Consider the following 26,433-nt stretch of genomic DNA (forward strand, 5'->3'; position numbering starts at 1 on the left):
TTAGGGTTGATCTTTTATAAAAAGCTAACCAGGGAAACTAAATCTTTTTGACTTCACTACTGGCAGCACTGCTGATTAAGGACTAGTGATAACATCTTTAATGGCTTACTTCTTTTTAGGGTCTGGTTATTCTTTTGACCACAGGAGACTGTCATAAATAAGATATCCCCCTCAGACACCTAGGGCAGGGTGGTCTGGTGTGTTCCCTTATCTCTGGTTTCCTTACACCTCCACATTTTGGGGATTTCTGTGAGTGTGATCTCAGAGCCCCTTATCTCTCCCTACCTAGCCCTGCCTGTCCCTTACTCAAGATCATGTCTCTGAAGAGTCTTGGCATGGTTGTTGGGTTTGTTTTGTTTTGTTTTGAACCCAGTTTTACATGCCACCTTTGTCATTTCCTTGCATTTGTTTTCAGCTGAAATTTTCAGCCCTCCTCCTCTTCCATCTAAAAATGTCTTACCCATTCTTTACTGACCATGTCAGTGGCTAAGCCTCCACCAACCCCTCTCTGAAGACTCTGGTTAAAAGTGACGACCCCCTCCTATAAATGCCAACAGCACTGCGGTGGTAACTGTGTACAGTGTACAGTAAGTGCATTGTACAAACTGCTTCCATATCCTTCTCCCCACTCCCCTTGTGTTCATTTTATCCTTGCAACTTCCCTGAGTCAGAAAGTTGGGCAAATGTTATTCCCCTTCCACAGATAAGGAGATTTGGAGAGGTAAATGGGTATTTCAGGGACACAAGCCTGGAAAATGATAGAACATATGGTAGAACTCACGTCTCTTACAATGGATATAAAAGGCAAAAGAGCTGCCAGGCTGGTTCAGGAGTTGGAAAACACTTCACTGGCTTCACTTGTTGGTTAATTTTTGCTCCAAAAGGCTCTACTTAAAAATTAATAATAAAATGGGTCTTTCTACATCCAAGACAGCACAAAGCCATTTGTGGGGAGTGAAGTTTATTTACTTGCTTATAAGTTTCTTCTTTGTAATTTCATCTCAAATACAGCCATTCATGTGGAGAGAAGGGGTAGAATAAGTAAATTGCCACTTCTATTGCTTTCATGGGTGGGAGATTGCGGCTTTAAAGAGAAGTATGATCAGTAGTTGGGGTGGGAAGAATGGTCTGGTGTGGGTCAGGGACCTTCAGGAACTGCAGCTGGAGTCTCTGGGTCTCCCCTTGATAGCCATTTGAGGAGACCAAAATCTGACCATAAGGTTTAAATCCTGGCCCTTGGTTGGGAAGATGGCTGGGGAGCAGCCGGGCTCCACCACACAATACCCAGGAGGCCCAACGTCGGCTTTAGGCCTGAGAATCTGAAACAAACAAAAAACCCTACGCGTCCCAGGGGCCTCAGCTCCGAGACTGACCCTTGGCTTCGCGGGTTCAAAGTGGCCGAGCCTGGGTGAGAACGAGATCTCCTGGAGACCTGCCCTCCACCCGGGAGGCATGGGCGGCGCCAGCTAAACCCGCGAGTGAACCGCCCTAACTAGTTTGTCCCTGCGGCCGTCTCGTAGGCGACGCCGCGGCGCACCGAGCCTCCCTGCGTCGCATTGCCATGGCTGCCCGTGGTGGCGTCGCCCCTGCCGGCGAGGGTCTGCGCTACGCCGAGTACTCGCCGCCGGCGACCAAACGCGACGCGGACGTGGACCAGGGACTGGTGAGTCCCGCCGGCTGCTCCCGCCCCTCTGCGGGCCTGCCCGCTAGCACCCCTGGATTCCCGTAGGCCGTGCCTCACTCCTTGGTACCCTCTCACCCTTCGAACCGTGGTAGTCCTGGTATTCACATCTGTGCCCCATCTCCTCGTTCGGCCCGCGGAGTGGTGCTCCGTGCCAGGCGTTGGCGAGTAGGCGTGTGCAGTCTGTTCCCTCGAGGAGCTTACAGTCTTGTCGGGGGGACAGCCCGGCAGGCAGGCAGTTGCAGCTGTGTGAGAAGTACTACAGGTGGAATTCAGAGGAGAAGACCCCAGGCTGGTCTTGCGGGGTACGGAGTGAGGTCAGGGGAGGCTTCTTGGAGAAAGGGATGGTTAAAAACTGAACTCGGAAGAATGAGTGGCAGTGAAGTCAGCGAAAGGAAGAGGAAAAAGTGTTTCAGGCACTAGTAGTAGTATTTACAAAGTCGTAGGCCCAGGAACGGGGTCCAGTTGGAAATCGCCAAGTGGTTTATTCAGGCTGAAATGGAGAGTTGGGAAGAGTGAGTGTTCAATAGAAACATAATACGAGCCTCATATATATCTTTAAGTTTTCTGTAGCGATATTTGAAATGTGAAAAACAGGTAAACTGAATTTTGAGTGTATTTTTATTTAACCCAGTGTATCCACAGTAATATTTTGACATGTAACTAATATAAAATTTTCGAGATATTTTACATCCTTTTTACCCCCTTTTTTGTACCAGGTCTTTGAAATCCAGTGTGTATTTTACACTAACAGTACATCTCACTTAGGACTAGCCACATTTCAGGTGCTCAGCCACATGTAGCTAGTGGCTACATTATTAATCATTGCAGTTCCCAAAGATTAATGGGGAGTAGAACATATGAAGCATCTGGTAAAGCACCTGAAGGAGTTGGGATATCCTGAGGGCAGTGGTACCATTTTGATGAGTTTTAGGCTGAGACGTGACAAATTGGGCTGTTACGAAGCCCTCTCAGGCTTTGTGTAAGAATGCATTAGTTGGAGAAAGTTTAGAAACGTGGCTGTTCTAATTCTTTTTCACATGGCAGTCCATGCTGTGCCAGCCCTTAGTTATATATACCTTGCTTTAGATGCATAGCACTTTTTGTCCATACCAGTTGTTGACTACTCATACACTGTATTGTGACATCTTTTATGTTAACCTGTCATTTGCCAGCATTTTTCTAATTTCCTAAGAGTGGGGACTGGGGATTTACTTCTAGTAAGCACCCAGTCTATGAGCACTCAATTGTCATTACTTGATTAACGAGTAAATTTCTGCAACTGTCAGATGGACTTGCCTGGGAAGGTTTCGGAAAGCAATATGCTTTCATTCAGCAGACATTTCTTGAGTACTGCTAGGTGCCAGGTATTATCCTAAGACCCTGGAATAGATAAGTAAATAAAACAGATAAAAATATGAAGTAGCAAGCTCTGAGCTTCTGCTTGTCTGATTCATTCCTTCACACAGCCCTGTGAGGCAAGCCCTTTTTAATTCTTACTTAAGAAATGAGGAGACTCAGAAAGTGGTAAGTAACTTACCCAGGATCATTCTAATAAGTGACATACCTAGGATTCCAACTGTATACCTTTTCTGCTATGATTTGCTGACTTCTTAGAAATAAGGCTTTCTGAGTGGAGTGTTCAGTCTGTGATGTAGACTGGATAAATTATTAGGTGAGGTGGAAGGAATCTCTTTATGGAGAGTTGTAAGAATCTCCATACTGGGCTGATTTGCAAGGCAGTTTGGGAGCTCTGTGGTATTTTGAAGATAGAAGTAATATTGGTGGTCTTTTACATCTGTAGGTACTTCATTTGGAAGAAGATATGTGTAGAATTTAAGATATCAGTTAGGAGACGTCTTTAGTAGTCCAGTCACATGAAGGCTAAGGTGTAGGCCAGTGATTCTGAAGTGATTCGTCTTCAACCTAGTTCCCCCTTTTTATAACAAATATTCTGTAGTATCCTGTAGTATCCTAAAATGATATTCATAGGCAATGAAACCTATTCATAAAAATAACTTAAAAATCAATGTAATGCTCTAATTGAGACATAAAGGTGAAGTATTTTGTTAGAAAATAACATGTTTACTATTTAAGTATATAATTGCTCAGGCATGATTACATTAGAAGACATGATGAAGTAATCAGTTGCTGGCATATTGCACCAATGCAAAGAATCACTATGAGTGAGTGTAACAGCTATAAATGCAGACCAATTTCAAATGTATTGTACTGGCATTTCAGATACTAAGGGCCATTGTCATTGACAAACTGATTTTTCCCAAATTATTAACAATTTTTGGTAAGATTTTGAATAAAACAAAGTGGAATCTTCCCTCAATTTACATAAGAATTTCACTTTTGAAAAATTCAGTCTTCTTTAATAAAGAACAGTGCAAAAATTATATATGCTGTATTGTAAAGTTCTAGACTAAGATGATCATAAATAGGTTTTTTACCTACTTTAATGTCTAGTAGAATCTTTTGAAATCCTGAGGGATGCAGGTAGGTCTTTGTTGTACAACGTTGTTTCATACATTTTAGGACTCCTGGGATGAATAGTCCCCTATCCACCAAATACTTTCCCTCCTATCCAAATTATTATTGCAACCAAAAGGTCCTCACAAATTTTCAAAATGTCCCTAAGGGCCTATTCTGCTTCTGTTGGAATCATTGGTCCAGGTAATGATGAGTGATGAGTTAGAAGATAAGGGAACTGATAATAATAATTTTGGGGGGGGGGGGTTGGAAATACTGAAAATGATGGAAAGCTGACAAAAGTTAAGTGTTAGGAAAAAATAAATGACCCAGGAGTGGGACATATTGGCAGTCTTACTGAAAATAGTAGAAAATAAAATGTCAAGAAGTTGAAGAAAAGATTTTTCACATCTTTTTTTTTAAAGATGCAATTTATTTTGAAGTTTTTGAAATATAGCATCTGCAGTTGTAGATGTTAAATAACTCTTTCTCAGGTACACTTCCCCTTGGGGACTACGAATTCATGTGCATTAACCAGTTCAGGAGATTAAAAAGATTAAAATGTAGGTAAAAATACTTTAGTACCTTGAATAAAATAGTATCTAACAATTAATTGTGTAATAGAGGTCATGGTCAGATTTTGCTTCAGCAAATCTGGTTCTCATAGAAAAGTAGCGAAGAAACTTTAATGTTAGGAAGAAAATATTATCAATTTTTAAAGCATTTTGAAAAAAACCCAGTTTGTATGAAAGGATAGCCATTAGTTTTCAGTACTTGCCCCCAAGGTGTAACTCCTAGTGTTAGTAGAATGGTGTAACATAGAGGAAAATTAGCTACATATACATTTCAGTTACAGGCCAACTTGATAACATGAAAAAACCTATCAAACATGTAAATTATTAAGTACTTATTTATTACCAAAACAGAAGAAACCACTTCTGTTTTTCATTTAAAATGTTTACCTTGAAGCTTCCCTTTGAAGAAATCACATGGATTACAGATTGTATATCTTTTTTTTTCTTTTTTTTTTTTAAGAGAGACAGCAAGCACGAGCTGGTGGGGGGGGGGGAGAGGGGCAGAGGGAGAGGGAGACAGAGAATCTTAAGCAGGCTCCACAGCCCAAGGTAGGGCCATCTCACTACCTGGAATCATGACCACCCGAAACAGAGTTGGATGCTCAACTGACTGAGCCACCCAGGTGCCCCTGGGCAAGAACTTTAAATGCTTCTCTGATTGTCACTGTATTTGACACATGGTAGTCACTTAATTGTTTATTAAATGAACAGCTATTACTTCTGTTACTATTGAGTGACTTAAACGTGAATGTTTGATTCTAACATATTGATGAAGGTATTTTTTTCTGTAGGATTTCTCCTTTATATTAGCCTCTAAAGGAGAACAAGAGTCTGTGTCTTTCTTACTCATTATTCTTTCCCCAGAACTTAGCACAAGGCCTGGCGCATGCTGAATAAATGTATATGTATATGGTAAATGCTAAATAAATATTTGTGGTATGAATAAATAGTCTCCATCTTTCCTCTCTCCATCACAACTATCTTTTTGAGGCAGAATAATTTTTTTCCTCCTTAATTTCCCACTGGTACAACTGTTGTCTATCTTGAACCTAAATGTTACAGTCTTGAGATAGAAGTTTTGTCATTTTATTTCAGGCAATTTATATGTATCGAGACAGTTATTTGCTGCTTATTTACTGTTTTGGAAGAATAAAATGCCTTAGGGAATTTGAAAACAACTTTGATACTCACCCCCCTCCCTCCCCGGACGAAGCAGTAGCAGCTGTGATGCAGTGGGCTATTTTCCCAGTTTTCAGATCTTTGATTCATGGTAGTGGAACATTTAATTTTCTGGTTTGTTTTTTTGTTTGTTTCTTTCTGGTGGATTTAAAAAAAAAAAGATTTTATTATTTGCAGATAGGGAGAGGGGAGAGAGAGAGTGTGTGTACAAGGGGTGGGGAGGAACAGAGGGAGAGGGAGAAGCAGACTCCCCATTGATCAGGAAGCCCAATGTGGGGCTCGATCCCAGGACCCTGAGATCATGACCTGAGCCAAAGGCAGACGCTTAATGACTGAGCCACCCAGGCGCCCTGTTTTTTTCTGGTAGATATTTGAAACTAGATGGCAGTAACAGATATCAGACTTGGCCCATTTGTTGATTTGCTGGTATTATTTAAATAGTGCTTCTTCTTTTTGAAATGTCTTCTACTTATTTTTATTTATTTATTTTTAAAGATTTATTTATTTATTTTAGAGAGAGAGAGAGAGAGAGAGTGCACAAGCAGGAGGGGCAGAGGGAGAGGGAGAGAGAATCCAAAGCAGACTGCACTGAGTGCAGGGCCCAATGTGGGGCTCGATCTCACAACCCTGAGATCACAACCTGAGGTGGATGCTTAAACCTTCCGCCACCCAGGTACCCCCGAAATATGTCTTTTTTTTTTTTTTTTTAAGATTTTATTTATTTATTTGACAGAGACAGCCAGCGAGAGAGGGAACACAAGCAGGGTGTGGGAGAGGAAGAAGCAGGCTTCCAGCAGAGGAGCCTGATGTGGGGCTCCATTCCAGAACGCCGGGATCACGCCCTGAGCCGAAGGCAGACGCTTAACGATTGCGCCACCCAGTCGCTCGCAAAATATGTCTTTTAAGCTAAAATTAGATATTCTTTATAGGCAGGGACCATGTTTTAAGGATCATCATTCTCTCAGCATGGTACCAGTCACATGGTTACTGCTCCATAAATTTTTTTTAAATGGTTAAGTTAGTTGAATGAAACAACTGGATAGGGAAAAAACAGAGGATTCAGAGGATTTGAGAATCTCTGTTTTGGCTGTTTTAATAGTAAAGACTAAATTATAAGCATCTAATACATTTTATATGACATCAGAGTACACAGCTGACTTCTGATGTACTTTTCCAGGTTTTGGCCATTTTATTGCTTATTACCTCCAATAACACAGTCTCCAAATCTCTTTTTAAAGTTTGTGAATGCATTCAGTTTAATAAGAGAAAAATTTTTCTGAATACCAACTACATGGAAGCTATATACTAGATGTCTGTGGGGCAGATATGGATAAACCATGCCTGCCCCCCTCAAGGACAGAGGTCAACAAATTTATTTTGTAGAGGGCTAACTAGTATTTTAGGCTTTGCAGGCCATATCGACCCCTCTACACTGCTGAACTCTGCCATTGTAAAGCAAAAGCAGCCATAGATAATGCATACATGTGGCTATGTTCCCATAAAACTTTATTTACAAAAATAGTTGGAGGGCCAGATTTGGCTTATGGGCTCTAAGTTTGGCGGCCACTACTCTAGAAGGTAAATTGGATCAAATTTAAATACCTAATTCAACACTGGCTCTATTAATCCCTGTCATTTATTTGTTCATTCATTCATTCATTCATTCATTCAATGCTTATTTATTTTCACTTTAAAACTCCTAGAAAAAAACATGGGCACTAATTTCTTTGATATTGGCCTTAGCCACAGTTTTTAGATATGTCTCATTGGGCAAAGGAAACAAAAGCAAAACTTCCTAAATGTGACATCTGGAGTCCCACTTTATTAGGTAAGGTACGGAGGCTAAGTGCTACAGTTAAGTACAAAGATAACTCAAACATGGGTTTTGTCCTCAAGGACCTTGAAAAATGTTTGATTTTTCAACAGAAGCTAGAAAGAGAGAAAAACAAATGTAAGTTATTATCAAGGGGAAAAAATAAGGAAAAAATACATTGGGATAATGTTGTGGATAACCTGAATGGCAGGTTAAGGAGCGAGGACCATGTCTACAGGCAGCTGAAGTTTTGTAGGACCTATGTGATCAGTGGTGGGTCTAATGAATACTAAGCCTAGAGCAGTATTTAAGAAGGGTGGAGGATAGAGAAGCAGAGGAGGGCAGGACCGGTTAAGATTGTATTAGAGTGGGTAGTCCTCTGGAGTCTAGAGGCCATAATGGCAGCAGTAATAGCAGTGGAAGCTAAATGTTTTATACCAGGCATTAGACTAATTCTTTAAACGCATGACCTCATTTAGTCCATGCAGTGACTTTGTGAGGTTTTGATTCTGTTATAATCCCCCACTTACAGATGACTAAATTGAGGCTTAAAGCAATGAAATAATGTGCCCAAGGGCTCACAGTTGATGTGTGGATGAACCCCAAAGGCATTCTGCTTTCTTGCCTCTGCTTTTAGTCAAAATATAGTCTATTTTCTTTCCCCTTCAACCTTTCTAACTGTGTAGTGAAGGTCTAACCAGGAAAACAGACACATTTGAATTATGTAGAACAAAGGAAATGTAGCACAGAGAGTTGGTTTTATAGGTGAAGGAGTTGTTGCGAAGCCAGGCCGGATTGTGAGACAGTGCAGAGGTTGAGAACAGTAAAAAGCCACTAGCTTTCTCAGGGCTGCGGGGTCAAAAGGTGGTGTTTTCATAACCATTCCTTGGTAACTGGACCATGGGGGTCTGTCCAGTGGGGAGCTGCAGCCACGGAGACGACGCTGCTTTGGAGCTGCTGCAAGGCAGAGAGAAAAGGGAGAACCAGCCTGGCCTTTCCCCTTTTACTGCTCTCCTGTCTCCCACTATTGCATCCCACTGGTTGGACTCACCTGGAGCCAAGTGACGCAGGAGCCTACAGGACCTAGCTGTCCCCCAACAGAGCAGAGTAGGGAAAAGCTGGGGAATGGATCAGTGAATACAAACAGGTCTGGGACCAACACACTCACTTTGGCCATTTTCAGCTGTAAGGTGATTTGAATTCCACAGATGTTGAGAAATTTGAAAGCACAGTCTCCTAAAAACACTGTTACAAGATACTATTTTATAAATGGTGTGTATTCCCTTAGCTCACAGAAGTCTATTTCACTCACAGTGTAAGGCAGAGTATTATTTCAGGAACTCCATTTTCACCGTCTTATGCTCTCTGAATATTATTTAAATGCTGTTAGGGATTAAATAAGCATCATTAGCTCTCATGAAAATCTAATCACCATGTGTGACCTTTTTTTCCTTTTAAAATTAAATAGACTTTTTTTCAACTATAGATTGAGATTTATAGAAAAGCAAAAAGATAGCACACAGAATCCCCATGCACCTCTCTCAATTTCCCGTTAACATCTTGTGTTGGTATGGTCCGTTTGTTATCATTAACAAACCAATATTGCTTGATACGTTATTGACGAAGTCCGTACTTTTTTCAGATTCTTCAGTTTTTACCTACTGTCCTTTTAATGTTCCAGGATCCCATCCAGGATCCCATATTACATTAAGTTTTCGTGTCTCTTCTGGCTCCTCTTGGCCGTGACAGTTTCTCAGACTCACCTTGTTCTTGATGACCCTGACAGATTTGAGGGATGCTGGTCAGGTATTTTGCAGAATGCGCCTCCTCTGGAATTTGTCCATATGAAGGGCACATACTATAAACATGATCTCTCACTATTTAGGTTAACCTTGATCTAATCTGATGAAGTAGTATTTGTCTGGTTTCTCCACTGGAAAGTTAGCTTTCTTTCCCTTTCTATACTGTAGTTTTTGAAAGGAAGTCACTATGTGTGGCCCACATTTAAGGAGTGGGGAGTTATGCTTCCCCTCCTTGAGGGTGGAGTTCTTTATGAAATTATTTGGAATTTTTCTGCGCAGGAGATCTGTGTGTTCTCCCCCATTTATTTATTTACTCAGTCATTTATGTCGGTCAGGATTTATGGATATTTATACTTTGGGTTATAACACAGTATTGTTTATTTTGTTGCTCAAATTGTTCCACATTTGGCCTTGGTATCTCTTTCAGTTGGCTTTTATACACCTTTGACATACCCCATTGCTGTAGGGTTTTTTAAAGCACTTCCTTACTTTTGGCACTATAAGGTGCTCTAGGCTCATTTTGTGTGTTTTTTGTCCCTGCCCTAGAATCAGCCATTTCTCTAAGAAGCCTTGTGTATATAACATTTTATCTCATGGGAAACTTCATTCTGGGTCACAGCTCTGGATGCTGATAATTTCATTTTTGTCTTCTTACCCAACTTGTCCCCATTTTCCTTGTCTTCCCGTTGTATAGCTGATGAAGTATGGTAATAAAAGATTTCCTTGTCTTGGGGTAAGTGGCTGCGCTTTGAGTCCACCAGAAAATGGAGCATTTCTCCTGCAGCTTCAGCTGTGCTCTTTTGTTTTGTTGGTTTGGCTTTATTTTTATATTTCAATATCTGCTATTAGGACTGCTAATAGAGGATGCCAGGGGACTGTGAAATCAAAGAGAGAGAGATTCATCAGTCTTTCTGTATTTATCATTATATTTCAAGTTTGTTATAGAATCTTACTGGTTCAGTGAACAGAAGTGCCTATCTCCACATATAAAGTAAAATATTGCATATTACTCTAAATGATTTTTTATGATCTTCCGGGGAATTTCCACTTCCTTTTGACATACTTGGAATTTAACAACCATCACTACCACCGCAACTGAAAAAATAATTTTGTATGGCAGCTATATAGAACTGAAGGGATACAAACTAAAACAGCCATGAAATCAGTTACGTATGGTACTATAAACAGCACTTTTCCCCTTAAATATTTTCTGTCTGCAATGATGTTAAAGTTTCACTCACCAAGAACTTTATATAGCACTTAATAATATTTCTAAGTATATTAGATGGTTTTTGTGAAGAGTTTTAAATAGAAGTTTTAAAAAGTGCCGTGAGTTGATACCTAATTTGTGTATTTCCTTTAAGTAATTTGGGGTAACCCGTTTCAGCCTTTCCTTCCATTCTAGAAAACTTGTGCTATTCTACTATTTAAAAATAGAATATCATGTAGTTTAGAACAGTTGGAATATCATGTAGAAATATCATGACTCATTCATTCTCATTTCTCAGTGTCAACAGGTCTGTTTCTGACACTAACATTGTTGTCTGCATTGGTGTCCTAGGGCTTTTTAATGCTGGAATTTGGTAGAGTATACCTTTAGGTCCTTGTACTATAAATTCGCTTTTGGCCAGTACAAGTTTTTTCCAAGTTTGTTAGTCCCAAAACACTGCTTCTTAATCTTTTCAAATATAAGTAATTTCATAAACTGAAAAATTTCATACCTGTCTCCTGCTTCTTTAATATTAGTAATATTTTCTATTTTTATTTGTTGAATATATAAAAATAAGATAAAACAGGATGATAGGCATGAATGTACTGAGTTCATGATGTGCATGCAGATAATTGAGGAAGTAAACTAGCACTTAATCAATGTCTGCTAATTACCAGACACTGTGATTATATTTTCCCATTTCTCGTAATAACCCTGAGAAGTTAGATGTTACTTTTCACCATTTTACGTATGAGAAAACTGAGGGCCACAGTGGTCAAGGTCATATAGCTAGTAAGTTGCAGGACTAAGATATGAAACCAGTTTTGCCTGAAAAGTCCTTGACTTTTTCACTGCATGATATTGTTGCTCCATCATTTAGGTATCGGAAGTTGATGAAATCCAACTCCGAGAAATGATTTATAGTCCTGGTATTTGTGGTAATTTTCAGAGTCTTCAGATACTTCAACATCTGTTTAAAAATTCTTAAACCTTGAAGCAGAGTTAATTTTATTTCACCTTAACTCAGAAAGGAAGAAAAGAATACTGTGTAATGAAATTTAAGCTGTAAGCCTTACCACTCTAAGAAATTGTTGCCTAAAGTGAAATCGGTTATTGTAAGGGAGTAAAAGTAGTTTTCAGACAACGGCATGATTTCCCAAGCAAGAAGAATAAGGAAAACTACAGTGTTGCAGGTAAGGTATACATCAGATGTAAGCTGAAGAGTTTAGGGAGGACTTGCCAGGGACTCTAAAGTCAGTGTAATAAAAGCTCGTAGGAGTACATGATGGAGAGGAGGCTAGCTAGAGATGCAGCAAGATCACTTTTATGATCTGGGTGCAAAATTAAGTGTAGCGGTATAAAGGGAGATGCCAAAGGTCAGTGCATTTGTTTTTATTGAAAAGTGCCAGGAGGAATTTGTTTTCAAAATTTATTTGAAAGTAGATAGGTCAGAGGGTTTATGACTTAAGAAATTAAGTTATTAAACCCTTCTGATCACGTAGGATTTTCACAATATTTTTCTTTCTTAATAACCTTTATTTTTTCCTCTAACCTTGAAAGAAACAACTGTGTAATAATATGATATAGTAATTGTAATAGCTACCATTTATTGAATGTTTATCACATCTAAAATACTACATGATGTATATGAATGTTCTAATTTATAAAAATTCATACTGACCTATAATTATTATCCTCATTTTACAGATGAGGAGGTTAAGTAATTTGTCAGAGGTCATGGAGCTGACAAGTAGAGAGCCAGCATTCAAACCGTATTTCTTTGATTTCAAAATCTGTGATCCTAGGACTTTGTTTAAATGATAAAATGTAGGTACTAAGAATATATAACTACTGTTAAATTTTGGTTTATCTCATTCTGTTTCCTTTTTCTTCTGTGTATATGCTGTACATTCTAGTTTATAATCATTTATTATATCATCTATAACCATTCCTCAGTACATTATTTGTCAGTGCATATTTCAGATATGCCCTAATTTATTTAATTATCCCCCCATTGTTGGGCATTCAAATTGTTTCCAGTTTTTTATACTGTGAATAGTGCAGTCATGAATATTCTCATATAAAAGTTTTTTTTTTTAAGATTTTATTTATTTGAGAGAGAGAGCGAGAGAGAGAGACAGCATGAGAGGGGAGAGGGTCAGAGGGAGAAGTGAACTCTGCGCTGAGCTGCGAGCCCAATGTGGGACTCGGTCCTGGAACTCCAGGATCATGACCTGAGCCGAAGGCAGTAGCTTGACCAACTGAGCCACTGAGGTGCCCTCATATACGAGTTTTTATGCACCTCTTTCATTATTTTCTTAGGATAATTTTTTTTAATTGTACTTACTGAGCCTGATGACTTGAATATATTTAAGGCTGTTGATTCCAGTGATGAAATTATCTTCAAGACAGATTGTCCTAATTTGAATTCCCAGCATCAGTTCATGAGATTATTCACTGAATCACGCCCTCAGCAACTTGTAAGACTTGGAGTTGTTGGCTAAAATGTGTGCCTTTTATTAGTAATGGCTTTTATACTAGAAGAATGAGAAAATTGCCTCATGTCTCTATCCAGAAAAGAAGTTGAAGGAAATAGGAGTAATTCCACTTAAATACTTGTTAAAGTAGTCAATTTAATCTACTTCCATACTTAACAAATGGAATGATTTTATTTTAAATGTAAGGGTATTGAAAATACAACTTCTTAAGGGTAGGCGAGGGAAGATAAAATTCTGTGAAAAATAGGGAATTATAAGGAGCAAGGGCATCAAGAAGTGGTGCTAGGATCTAGTTTGGCATTAGATAATTAAGCGACATGTTTTGTAGGTAATTAAAAAACTAATAAATAGGAAAAGACGTGATAAGGTTTTTGTGAATGGGCATTAAAGTCGAATAGGGATGTTTCATTGAATATGAGCTCATGCTGGAAAGATTTTTATAATTTAAAGAAAGTGGGAATCATTTTAAATTGTTGCTTGAAGACAAGGGTCCAGTCTGGAATTAAAATACCTGTGTTTTAGTTCTAGTGCAGACACTGATAACCACTGCTATAACTTGGACAAGGCATGTCACTTTTCAGGACTTCAATGTCTTCCTCTATAAAATGTGCATTTTTCTCTGCTAGATGTTTTCCATCATTTCTTTCATATCTATGATTGTGTCTTTGACTTACTGTATTGCAGTCAGAAATGCCAACAAAACACTGGGCATCCTATGGAAGCTGTTGAAAATAAAACAGAAATACATCTTTTTGTATAAAAGTATAGTGTCTCTGTATCTAGAAAAATGTATTTCTGCTTGCATCTTTTAAAACAGTCAATAGAAATTTTCCAGAAAGAGACAACAAATAAATGTATTGAGGGGAGAAGTAGGTATGGATTGTGGAGGTGGGAGGAGGGGAAAGCTCATTCGAAGAAAAGCTAAAGTAGTTTAAAACTTAATTCAGGGATAGTTTAGAATTCTTAATTCAGGAAGTCACTGGACAAATAAATAATTTAATAAAAGTACAATAATAAAACGGTAGAGGATTTCCATTGGTTGAAAAAGTCCCTTTTTCCCAAATTTTAGAAAACAGAACTAAGGATACTCCTTAAACTTGAAAGAGATAAATTTAGGGCAGTGATGAAAGTTAAAGAAACTAACTCTTAGACCTAATGAACCTTGAAGTGCCTAAAAGACCCAGCTTTTGACAGCAGGTATATCTGAAGCTGTAGACCAAAGAACAAGTCTCAGAAGTTACATTTATAGATTTGACATGTTTAGTATTGGGAAACACAAAGCAAGGATGCAGAGCCTATGCTAGTTCTTACTTCTTAACAAAATTTTCCAAATGCCATAGTTGTTTTTCAGTGTCATTCTGAGTTAATTTTCTGATTAGATTTTGCTTTGAAGATCTTGCCTGCTTCTGGCCTATCTGCTTAATGTTGAAATGATTCCATATTGTTAAACAGATGGAAGTTGACTTGTCTGGTTAAATCTGTTTAAAATATTCCACAGGTAACTAGTCTAATCTATATTTAACATTTTGTAGATATTTAACATAGTCTACGGATGATCCCTGCCCTCCAACACACATACACATTCACTTGTGGTGACCTAAGGTCACAGTGAATTAAGGGCAAAACCTTAATCAGAATTCAGGTTTCCCATCTTTAACCTTTATTTTGTCCCAGGACCTTCCCATTTTCCTCCTTGGCTTAACCTTGACTCTGTCCTTCAGCTTTATCTGGACTCTTCTCAGAAGCTATCTATTGCCCAGAAGTGGAGTACTCAGCCAACTGGCCATCTGTCTGTCTAACCATCTATCCCTGTATGCATCCATCCTGTCAATTAACCAGTAACTTTTATTTAGCCCATACTGTGTTTTGGGACTACAAAGATGAATAAAGCTCTCTAGAGGCTCACAGTTTAGTAAGGGAGATAAATGATGAAGTTGTAGTCTGGGATCACAAGAGAGAAATAAACTGGGAAGTGGAGAGGTGGTGATATTGGAATAGGAAATCAATGGCATTGATTTCTTTCATATTTGGGAATGTACCTGATCTTGCTGCCTGTCTAGAGTAGTTCCATTTTTCTTCTTTGCTGTTTAGTAGCTGAAAAGCCATATATCAAACACCCTTCTGTGTTAGGGATAGGGATTGATCATATCATCTTTTCGTGAAGGGTGGTGAAACAGAAGGTCAGAGACTAATGCAGTCAGTGAGGGTATTGGGGATATGACTCAGGTACCTCTGCTCCCCTCCTCACACCCAGCAGCTTCAGAAGAGGGAGACTTTATTTTGAGAAAAAGTGCCATGGTCTGGATATAGGGTTGGGACCACCTCCCAGGGAAAATGTGTAAGAGTAGATACAGGTGGCTTATTGGGGGCCCCTGGTCAAATATCCGCTGAAGTCATCTTTTAGCCTTTCAACTGCACTGCTCCCTACTACATTGATTAAGTTGTAATAAGGATATAAAAATGAAGTCTTCCCCTCTCAAGTTAAAGTGAAAGTTTTTACAAATTTTTAAATAATTCCAATTACTATATTATTATAATTTTATATACTTAGAGCTTTTAGTTAGTGCATCCTTGTTCCAAAATTGACTGATGAACCATATTAACACTAGCAAAGTCTATGCATTAGGTTATTCTTCACACACTGTTATCTCAGTATAATTGTATAAAGCAGTGAATCTTAACTTCAATGTTCCTGCACGTTAATATAGCAGGGTGAGAAAAGGGATGGTATTTACAACCATGTGCCTTTGCAAATAACCTAGAGTATGTTTTATCTGTGGTCCATAATCTGGTTTAAAATCTGAGCCGAAGAATGGAAATGTCTTATGTGTCAACTTTTGAGAATCATTGACAAATAGCATTAGCATACTTTTATTATTCCAAGAAGTATTTCTAGCTAAAAATCTAGTACGTTCTCAAAGGAATTAGATACATTTATAGATAAATAAAATAATTAAAGCAAGCTAGCAAAATTTGAAGATGTACATGTTTTGTTTTAAGATTTTGAATCCATTTATAACCTTTGTGAGGTCATCTTACTGATCTATTTCTTTACCCCTAGTGCAGTGCCTGCTCTGTAGTAGGCACCCAGATTAAATGTTTAAATGTTGAATTAATTAGTGAATAATGAATGCATCAAGGGGATATGACTAAAGGCTTTATTTTCTGGTCCTGAAACACAGCAGAAATCTCTATCAGTCAGGATTTTTCTGAGAACAGAACTAAGTAGTATGTATTATGTACGTATGTATTTTGCTGATTTGGCTTACATAATTATGTGGACTGGCAAATCCAAAATTTGTGGGGCAGGGGTGCCTGGGTAGCTCCGTCGGTTAAGCATCTTCCTTCGGCTCAGATCGTGATCCTGGGGTCCTAGGATTGAGCCCCGTGTCGCATCGGGCACCCTGCTCAGCAGAGTCTGCTTCTCCCTCTCCCTCTGCCCTCCCCTCCCTCCTCATCCTCTCTCTCTTTCTCTCTCAAATAAATAAAATCTTAAAAAAAAAAAAATGAAGGGCAGGCCTGAAGGCTGGAAACTTCTAGACAGTAGCTTATTCTTGAGGTTGAATTTCTACTTCCTCAGGGAAAACCTCAGTTTTGTTCTAGGGCCTTTGAACTGATTGTATGAGGCCCATGATATTATCAAAGATAAACTCCTTTAAAAGCAGCTGATAGTAGACACTAACAACATGTACGAAATAATCCACACAGCAACACCTTGATCAGTGTTTCATTGACTGACCTAACCAAATGGACATAGAAAATGAACTGTCACAGTATCTTTGGGTTTAAGGACTTGCAACCAAATATACAGCCTGATTTGACAAACCTATGATGAGCCCAGGAGCTCTTTGTGCTCTCTGAGGCATCGAGGGCTAGGTTGACAAGGGGCCAGGACTTTGACCATCCACGTTTACTGTGTAAAGAAAGCTGCTTATTTTATTAGGAGAAAGTAGAGACAGGGTTTACATCAGTGGGTCACTGAAGAAATGCAAAACAGTACTTAAAAGATTATTCTTAAGAAATCATTATGTCAGGGGCCTGCGTGGGTTAAGCATCTGCCTTCAGCTCCCCTCATGGTCCCAGGGTCCTAGGATTGAGCCCTGCATTGGGCTCTCCGTTTGGTGGGGAGTCTGTTTCTCCCACCTTCCCCCTACTTGTACTCTTTCTCTCTCAAATGAAAAAATTAAAAAAAAAGAGAAATCATTATGTATAGCAAGGATTTGAGTTTGGGGAATTTTTGTTAATTATATTAGAAGGTAGAGAAATAATAAATTGGGCCAAGCTTAAGAGTTTTGTTTTCTATTATGTTTCGCTTTTGGTTTTTATTGTTTTGCTTTGTTTTTGTTTTGCCCTTTTATTTACTCTTTAGTCTTGTTGTAGAAATTAATGCTTGCCTGCAGTTCAGAATAAATCAAGTGACTTTAAAGTGGAGCAAATACAGATGTAGTTAGCTTTGCCTTTCCTTTTTACTTAAGGTTTTCAGGGGAATTAGTGTTTTGAGAGAGTTTCTAATGTATTTGTTTTTGGCAATGGATGGTAAAGGCCAGGTAGATTAATGTGGATTGGTCCAATTTAGATAGGAAAATCTGTGAAATTCATGCCAGCTTGAAGATTTTAGGGAAGGATAATTGTAAAAATTATCTTCCTACTGTCATTTTGTCATGTCTGACATTTTTTTCTCGAATATAAATTCTCTTCCCCTCTTTCTTTTGGTCTGAATGTGCAGTACCTTTCTTTCCCAAATTTTGCTGATTTGCCAACAGTCTTTCTTGTTTCCTCTCTTTTTTCTTTTCCATTTACGTTGTTTAAATTCAAAGAGCTTTCTTTGTAGAAATTGAACCAAATAATAAGGCAGCATAAAACACTGAGTTCAGCAGAAAGAGATTTGCTTGTGATTAACCCTTGAGAATTGAGTCACTGCAAGATAACAAAGAAAGAATGTTTTTTGAGACAACCTGCTCATTCTTCTTTTCCATTCTTAGATGAGACCTTTTTTCTTCCTAGGTGTTAACAAATTTACATACTGCTTTGCTTGGGCTTTATCGTTTTCATCATGGCATGTTTTTAGAAAAACAAGTCCAGAAGAGAGCTGATGACCTCCCTTTCTTCTTCTTCTTTTTTTTATTATGATATGTTAGTCACCATACAGGGCATCATTAGTTTTTGATGTAGCGTTCCATGATTCATTGTTTGCGTGTAACACCCAGTGTTCCATGCAATACGTGCCCTTAATACCCATCACTGGGCTAGCCCATCCCCCCACCTCCCCTCTAAAACCCTCAGTTTGTTTCCCTGAGTCCATAGTCTCTCGTGGTTCATTTCCCCTTTCTTCTGACCCCAGTCCTCTCACAGATTTTTCTCTTAGCAAAAGGCAACTCCATTCTTCCAGTTGTTTAAGGCAATAACTTTGACATCCCTTTTTATACCCCAGCTTTATTGAGTTATAATTGACAATTAAAATTGTATATATTTAAGGTATACAATGTGATTTGATATACATATACATAGTGAAAGGATTACCACAATCAAGCTAATTAACACATCACTTCACATTGTGTGTGTGTGTGTGTACACCTGTGTGGTGAGAACACTTAAGACCTACTCTTAGCAAATGCAAATGTAAAACCTATTCATCTTATAACTGAAAGTTTGACCAACATCACCCCATTTCTTTTACCCCCAGCCCTTAGCAACCACCATTCTCTCTGCTTCAGTGAGTTCAGCTTCACATAAATGTGTGGAATTTGCTTGCTGTGTCTTGCTGTGTTTGGGTTATTTCACTTTGCATAATGTGCTCCAGGTTCATCCATGTTGTCACAAATGCCAGAATTTGCTTCTTTTTTAATGGGTGAATAATATCCCATTGTATATATACATACATCTTCTTTATCCATTCATCTGTCAGTGGGCACTGTTTCTTCCATTTCTCTCATACTTCACTTCCATTCTCTTAACAAATCTTAACGCCTTTATCTTCAGAATGTATCCAGAAGCTGACTACTTTTCCCCATCTTCATCACTAATTCCTTTGGTCCAAGCTATTATTTCTTGGATTTTTTTAATAGACTCCTAAGTCATCTCCATGCCTTCGGCTTTGACATGTCTATTCTTAACATGACATCTGGTGATCATTTTAGAATTCTAAATAAGATAATGTTAGACTTCTTTTCAAAACAATCATGTCTCATATCACTCAAAGTTGAAGTCCTGGGGCGCCTGGGTGGCTCAGTCGTTAAGCGTCTGCCTTCGGCTCAGGGCATGATCCCAGGGTCCTGGGATCGAGCCCAGCATCAGGCTCCCTGCTCTGCTGGGAGCCTGCTTCTTCCTCTCCCACTCCCCCTGCCTGTGTTCCCCCTCTTGCTGGCTGTCTCTCTCTCTGTCAAATAAATAAAATAAAATCTAAAAAAAAAAAAAAAAAAAAAGTCGAAGTCCTTATGTTGACCCATAAGGCCTGACGTGATCTGTCCCTGTGTTACCTTCTGACCTCATTCCATATTCCTTTCCCACTTTCCCACTTTCTGCTCTGTGCACACTGGCCTTCTGGGTATTCCTTAAACACACCAGGCACACCCTTGTCTTGGGGCCTTCGTACTTTTTCTGCCTGCCCAGTGATCTTTCCTTAGACATTGGCATGGCTTCTCCACTTTATTCGTTTTTTGTTTGTTTTTTTTTTACCCCCAAAAGTCACCTTTTCAGTGAAGCTTTCTCTGCTTACTCTATCTAAATTTGACGCTCTCTTCTTTATCTGCTTAATATTCACCACAGCATGTAACACTTTCTATTGTATATTTTCCTGATTTATATTGTTTAATGTCTGTTTCTTGTGCTAAAATGTAGCTTCAGGAGGATAAGGATTTTGTCTGATAAATCATCAGAACTTAGATTTGTGACTGGCATATAATATAGTAGGCGCTCACTGAGTATTTATTAAAATCAGTCAACCAGTCAAAGATGAGAGATAGCCTCCAAATAGCTACTTGGAAAATACCTAACTCTTTTATTGGAAGTTTCTTTATTTTTCTTCTCATAGTAATTCAATCTTTTCTTCATGTTTTCCTACATGGACCTGTGGATTATTTTCATTTTTGTAATGAAATTTACCTGACACACGGCTCTTTATTTCATTTTTCTTGGTCATCTGTGAGACTTTTGGGTATATTTACCTGGTTTAGGATGTTTAGAGACATGGTTATATGTTAGTGTCTTAGTTAAATTTGACGACCACTATCCATTATATTTTCCCATTTCAAATATAATTCCATTCACTAGCAGACACACAATACAGTACACAAATCATACAAACTCCAAAAGCCATCTGGATAGTGGGGAAGCTTCTTTAAAGTCATTTTCATCTCATTGTACAAATTTCTGAAAACCTACTATGTACTGGGTGCTTTGTTAGATTTTGGAAATCCAAAGAGATAAATAGTCCCTACTTCCAGAAAGTTCACATTTTAGGAGTTTGGAATAGGTAAAACCATTATTAAATTATGTACCATGAATTATAATAGATCTGTTAAATACTGTGGGGGCACTAAAGAGGTTTGCTTGGGTGAGGAGATGGATGGGGAAAGCTTCACTGGAAGATGACCTTGAAGCTGTTTGCTGAGGAATAAGTAGGAATTTTCCAGGAGGACTGAGCAGAGAGGAATAGCAAGGAGTAAGAGTACAGATGTGGGAGGAAAGAAGAACTAGCAGAGATCTGCCATATTTACACAGTGTGCTGGTCATTTTTCATCACCTTGTCTCATAAATCATTTTGAGCATCCTATGATATAGCTATTCACATTTCCATTTTATAGATGAAGAAATGGGCCCAGACAAATCAGCTTCGGGTAACAGACCCAGTAAATGTTGATTTGGATTTTGAGCCTGATTAACTTTGAAGGCCACGGGGTCGATTATCCATACATTCAGGGGTGAAAAGTATGGATAATCAGGGTGGAAGATTGAGGGAGTTCATGCTTGCCACATGGATGAAAACCAGGAAGTCTTATTTAAAAAAAAAGTACAAATTTAGAATACTAAAGGCAAAGAGGAATGGGGAATGGTGTGAATTAGGGATGAGGAGGATGATGATATTGAGCAGATTTAAAGGCCAGCAGACATCAAAACCCATTTAGTGTGGACATAAGACTTTTCTTCAGCCAGACTTAGTTTAAGAAAAGAAATCTCTGTGGTAACTCCCCAATCATCTTGAAATGAGTCAATGATTTCATTGAGATTTTATCATTCATAGGTTTCTCCAGTGCTATTATGCATATGCCTGGACATTTTAACATCTAAAATATTCATGCTTTATGTATGGTCAAAGGTAACGATGAAAACTATGTTTTTTGGCATTTTTCACAGATAAAATCTAAAGTCATGATTTTTAAGCATTAAATACCATTGGCCAATATCACATAAATTTGTTATGTGTATACATATTGTCTTTGTTTTTCATGGTGACCATAATAAAATTGTTAAAAACTGAATTTCCAAATTTGGGGCAAATAGAATGTTTTCTGTTTTCCTTATATAGGCCACTATTTCCAAACACAGTCTGGACTAGTTGTAAAAGAATTAGTTGGTAGAATTTCTAACTGATGTGTAACTGATTTAGTTCTTATGTGCACATTTTTCCCCAAGTTTTTATTATAACCAATTAATTCCAGTTCGTTAACATATAGTGTAATATTACTTTCAGGTGTAGAATATAGTGATTCAGCACTTTTACAAGACCAGGTGCTCATCACAAGTGTCCTCCTTAATCCCCATCACCTGTTTCACCTATCCCCCCACTCCCACCCTTCCAGTAATCATCACTTTGTTCTCTGTAGTTAGTCTGTTTCTTGGTTTGCCTCTGTCTTTTTTTCCCCCAAGTTCATTTGTTTTGTTTCTTAAATTCCTCATAGGAGTAAAATCATATGGTATTTGTCGTTCTTTTATGTGCATATTTTTATAGATCATCTTCTTTAAGTATGTGCTAGCCTAATTTTGTATAGAAAAGAAAAATGTGTCTAAGAATTTATTTAGATCTTCTGCAAGCCTAGATAATGCTAGCTACTTTCCAAACCCATATACGTGTGAGTCTTCAAAGAAAATGATTCAAAACTAAAACTTGCCCAAGGCAGCTTTGTGGATATTTTTAAAAACAACAACAAAAATCCTAGTATGGCATCCACATTTACCGTCTTCTCTTTCCTGTGTGTTTATGATACCTATGGCAGTTTTAGCTAGGCCAGAGTATGGGTATATACACATCTTTCTTTTTAAATACCACTGCCTGATTACTTTTATTTTCAGCACATACTGTAGTTTTCCTAAGTCAAAGAAATAACATTTCTCTAGTTTCTGTAAAATCACAGATGTACCATTGTGCTAATCCAGTCGCATGAGCAATTTTAGACATTTAACCTGGTTATTGCCTCATTGTTAGAAAATGACTTTCCTTTTGGTACTAACACTATGCCTGATTCACCATTTTGCTTTTAAATTGTCTTTTCAGTATTGTTTTTGTCGTTCTGTTACTGGCAGTTTAGTTTTAAAGAATCATTGTTTAAAAAACATACAAAATAAAAATTGAAGTATACCATGTGCTTGACACTGGATCAGATATGATGTTGTGTATATAAAAGAAATAAATTAGATCATGTTAGCCTGAGGATATAATACTGAAGTTTAAGTAAATGTGAAATAGCATAGTAATAAAGCATATGTGAAGTTTTTTTCAACAGTGGTAAATTAGAGAAGATGTTGATGGAATTCTCTGATATTTACAGTTATGCCAAATGAACCATGGGCAATTTAAAAGCCCCAGTACGTTTTAGATGTTATTTTACTTTTAAAAATTAAAGCCAAATAAAAGTGTGGTTAAGAGTTCTGTGTGAGCTACTTGCTGAGATTTCAGATTTGCTCTCTTGTACTTCCTGTTTTCTATATTTGCAATTAGATAGTTTCTTTTCCCCTTTGGGGTCATTCACATATGTGGAGGGCTGGGGGAATTTATTGTTGTTTTAAAGCTCTCTCGATTTGTGTCTGAAAAAAAAATACCAATGAATTTTTAGTAAATGGAAAACTGTTAGATAGTAGATAAATATGTTTTTCTGGGAAATTGATCATATTCTTATTCTGGACCAGTTAAGGTTAAAGTTTTAACTTAATTGCTTATATCTTAACAGTTTTAGTATTTCTATTGAAAACTTTATGAGAAAGACCTTTGTTCTTATTTCAGAGTACAAAATCTGTGTAAGATACATGGTATTTTTAAAAAATCTCAAGTTGAGTTCAACGTCCAAATAATAAATTTTTGTTTGTTATCAATTGTCTATGCTTTAAAAGTATAAATTATTTTAATATCAAATTAATTACAAGTAGTATTAAGGAGATAAATCAGATATAACTCCTTCCAATAACGAATTTTAATTGCAATAAGGAAAATGAGTTTTTGATGAGCTGTGCTATACTTTGTCCATTCACTGTGGATAAATAAGATTTGATTGCACAGTTTTTGGTTATATATTGAATATTTTTATTTGCTCCAGTGATCTACCTAATTTGAGTTTGGTTTTGTTGTTATTTTTAAAGGTTGCAAGGCCTTTCATGTTTATCTTTCTGTAAAGTTAGTCTTTAGAAATAGAGCTTAACTCTGGCATCAATGTTATTTTTCTTGTATTATTATTTTGTTATATTAATATTTTTCTTGTTAAATGAATGAAAAATGAAATATGTATGGCAGGTTTCTGATGTGCTCTAGGAGCTCAAAGGTAACTGATACACCCTTTTTTACTTTAATGAACTTCTTTATTTATATATATATATATTTTACAGAGATTCTCATGTTGGGCCTTGTAAACTGAATGGCTTCAGAGAAACCGTTGGTTCCTTTCAAACTATATAAAAATTTTGTCATGTATATATATTTGTGGTTTTCTGGGATGATCTATAGATTTCATTAGATTTTTGAAAGACACTTAATATCTAGAAAAGCTAAAGGAGACACAACACATTTAACTATAAATTAGTGTAATAAATGTTATAATAAGGATAAAAATAAAGATCTTTGGGAGATTAATGTAAACATTGGAGGCCCACCATGTAAAGTGTCCAGGCCTTTGCCTTGTGCTTAGTATAGTGACTGGTGTATGTAATGTTTGTATTAGTGAGGGTCTGGTAGAAATGGGTGGGTTTTTTGAAGATAGTTTAATGAAGGGATTATTAGCAGAGGTGGGCATGCTTTAAGGTAACCAGAAATGAATGATGAATCACCCAGGGCCTGGCGATGGTTGGAAACTTATCCACCCAGGGAAAGGGGCAAGAGGATGGGAATTATGTTCCAGAACCCAATGAGCGTTGTAGGCATGGAAGAGGAGCCCTTTAACAGGAGCTGTGATCAAAGAGGAAACATAGCAGGGAGTAAATTGTACTATTACTTCTATCTCCTTCCACCTTTTGCTTTTCTGCTGATGCTTTCTGTTGGGAAGGACTGACTCTTATGCACAGGATTTCAATCCCACTTGGCCACATAAAAGTGGGCCTTGGGCTCAGAATACTTCCCTACCAAGAGATGAGGAGCTCACGTAACCTGTGCTGGGTTTACCACCTTTGTGGCGTTATCTTCCTGGTTTCAGGCTTATTGAGTGTTTCTTTGTTCTGCTTAAGCAGAGTCAGTAGCTCTCACATATGCCCTCAGATATTTCAGTATTTCAGACTCCAGGGACAGTATGGGGTGGAGAGGGGGAAGGTCCTTCTATTGCATCACCAGAGGGGTGGGTGCTTGTAGGCCCATTTCCGTTAGTCAGCTAGCTGCTGGGAACACCCACTAGCCATAAAGGACTGATGCGTACAACTGGAACTGATCTTTATCTTCTTAAATGTAAGTAAAGCATTATCCAGTGCTTGACTTTACAGTGTTTTCCTTGGCAACTTTGATACCAAGTTGTAACAGGCAGAAGTGTCTGGAGTCCTTGCCTGCTCTTTGCAACCTATGCTTGTTGTTCTTTTTGACACTTCCTCTCCTTGGCGAAACCCACCCAGAAACTAGAGGGCAAGTGAGGACTTGGATAATGTGGTCTTTAGAGATAAGGGAAGGCAGAAGTACAGAGCAAATCAGAAGGGTGAAGAATGAATCTGGAGGGACAAATGGAGAATAATCAGAGTGCTTAATACTTATTTGTTAAATTGAATTTTTATTTTTAAGCACAGTTTAGGTTTATGTATTAAAGTGAAAAATGACCAAATGCCTAATGCTTCAATATTTCTGATATAAATACCTTTAAATTAAAATCTCTTTGGAATTGTAGAGGCAGCTATTTGTATTTTGAGTAGTTGAAGTAGTTAAAATGACACTAATCATTAATCTATAAAAATATGAAATTAGAATAACTCAACTTTTCAAAACTTTATATTTTTTAAATATTCATTTTCTAGGGCCTACCTCAAAAATTACTTTTATGAATCTTCCTTTAAACAAATTTCAGGGTTTACAGAACACCATTCATACTTCTGTTATACCACTTATATTCAATAATAGTTATTTTTATTGATAATATTAAAAGCAGTTCACATTTACTGACTGTTTACTACGTGCCAAGCAACTATGTTAAGTCCTTTACATACATTATTATATTTAATCCTCACAATAACCCTAGCAAGTACAGATACTGTTGCTTGGTGCTTGGGATGCCTCAATGGACAGAACAAGTTCCACAAAGCCTAGAGATCTTTATATGCTGGTATTAATATTTCTGTACCATTTTGTTGCTGTTGTCGTTAGTATATCCTAGTTACTCTTTTAGTTGAGTACTTTTTATGTGTATTAACCATTTAGATTTTTTTCCGTGAAGCCCCTGACCTTTTGCCCATTTTTCTATTGGATTGTCCCTCTTCTTATTATTGATGTGGAGGAATTCTATCTATGTATGTCTTTGGGTATGTGCTCATTGTCTGTTGTGTGTTGCAAATGACTTCTCCCATTCTGTGGCAGATTTAGGCTGAAGTGTTAAGAACAAGTCATGTCTGGGTAGGCAAAGATAAATATTTCTGGTCAGTTGAAAGAATAAACAAGGTTATAAGGAAAGAAGATAAATTCACACATGAAACAGTTGAGTAGTTTGTTTGGACTGAGGTTTATTAAGTGAACCAGTGGAAAATAAGACTGGAAATTTCAAACTATATAGCCTCAGGGAAGCTCTAGAAAATGGCAAAAATATACCT

The 26,433-nt window shown here is 37.8% G+C and overlaps 1 protein-coding gene across 1 annotated transcript in view; it reads left to right on the top strand.

Moving 5' to 3' along the window:
* The first annotated feature begins 1,309 nt into the window (after positions 1–1,309).
* Positions 1,310–26,433, top strand: part of DNAJC15 (DnaJ heat shock protein family (Hsp40) member C15) — an 87,017-nt gene continuing 61,893 nt past the window's right edge. Inside the window, exon 1 of the mRNA XM_026493326.4 lies at positions 1,310–1,663. Coding sequence (XP_026349111.1) covers positions 1,562–1,663 — 102 coding nt within the window. The 5' untranslated portion in view covers positions 1,310–1,561. The remainder of the gene's footprint in view (positions 1,664–26,433) is intronic.

The sequence above is a fragment of the Ursus arctos genome, unplaced genomic scaffold (assembly GCF_023065955.2).
Source record: "Ursus arctos isolate Adak ecotype North America unplaced genomic scaffold, UrsArc2.0 scaffold_10, whole genome shotgun sequence".
Lineage (NCBI taxonomy): Eukaryota > Metazoa > Chordata > Mammalia > Carnivora > Ursidae > Ursus > Ursus arctos.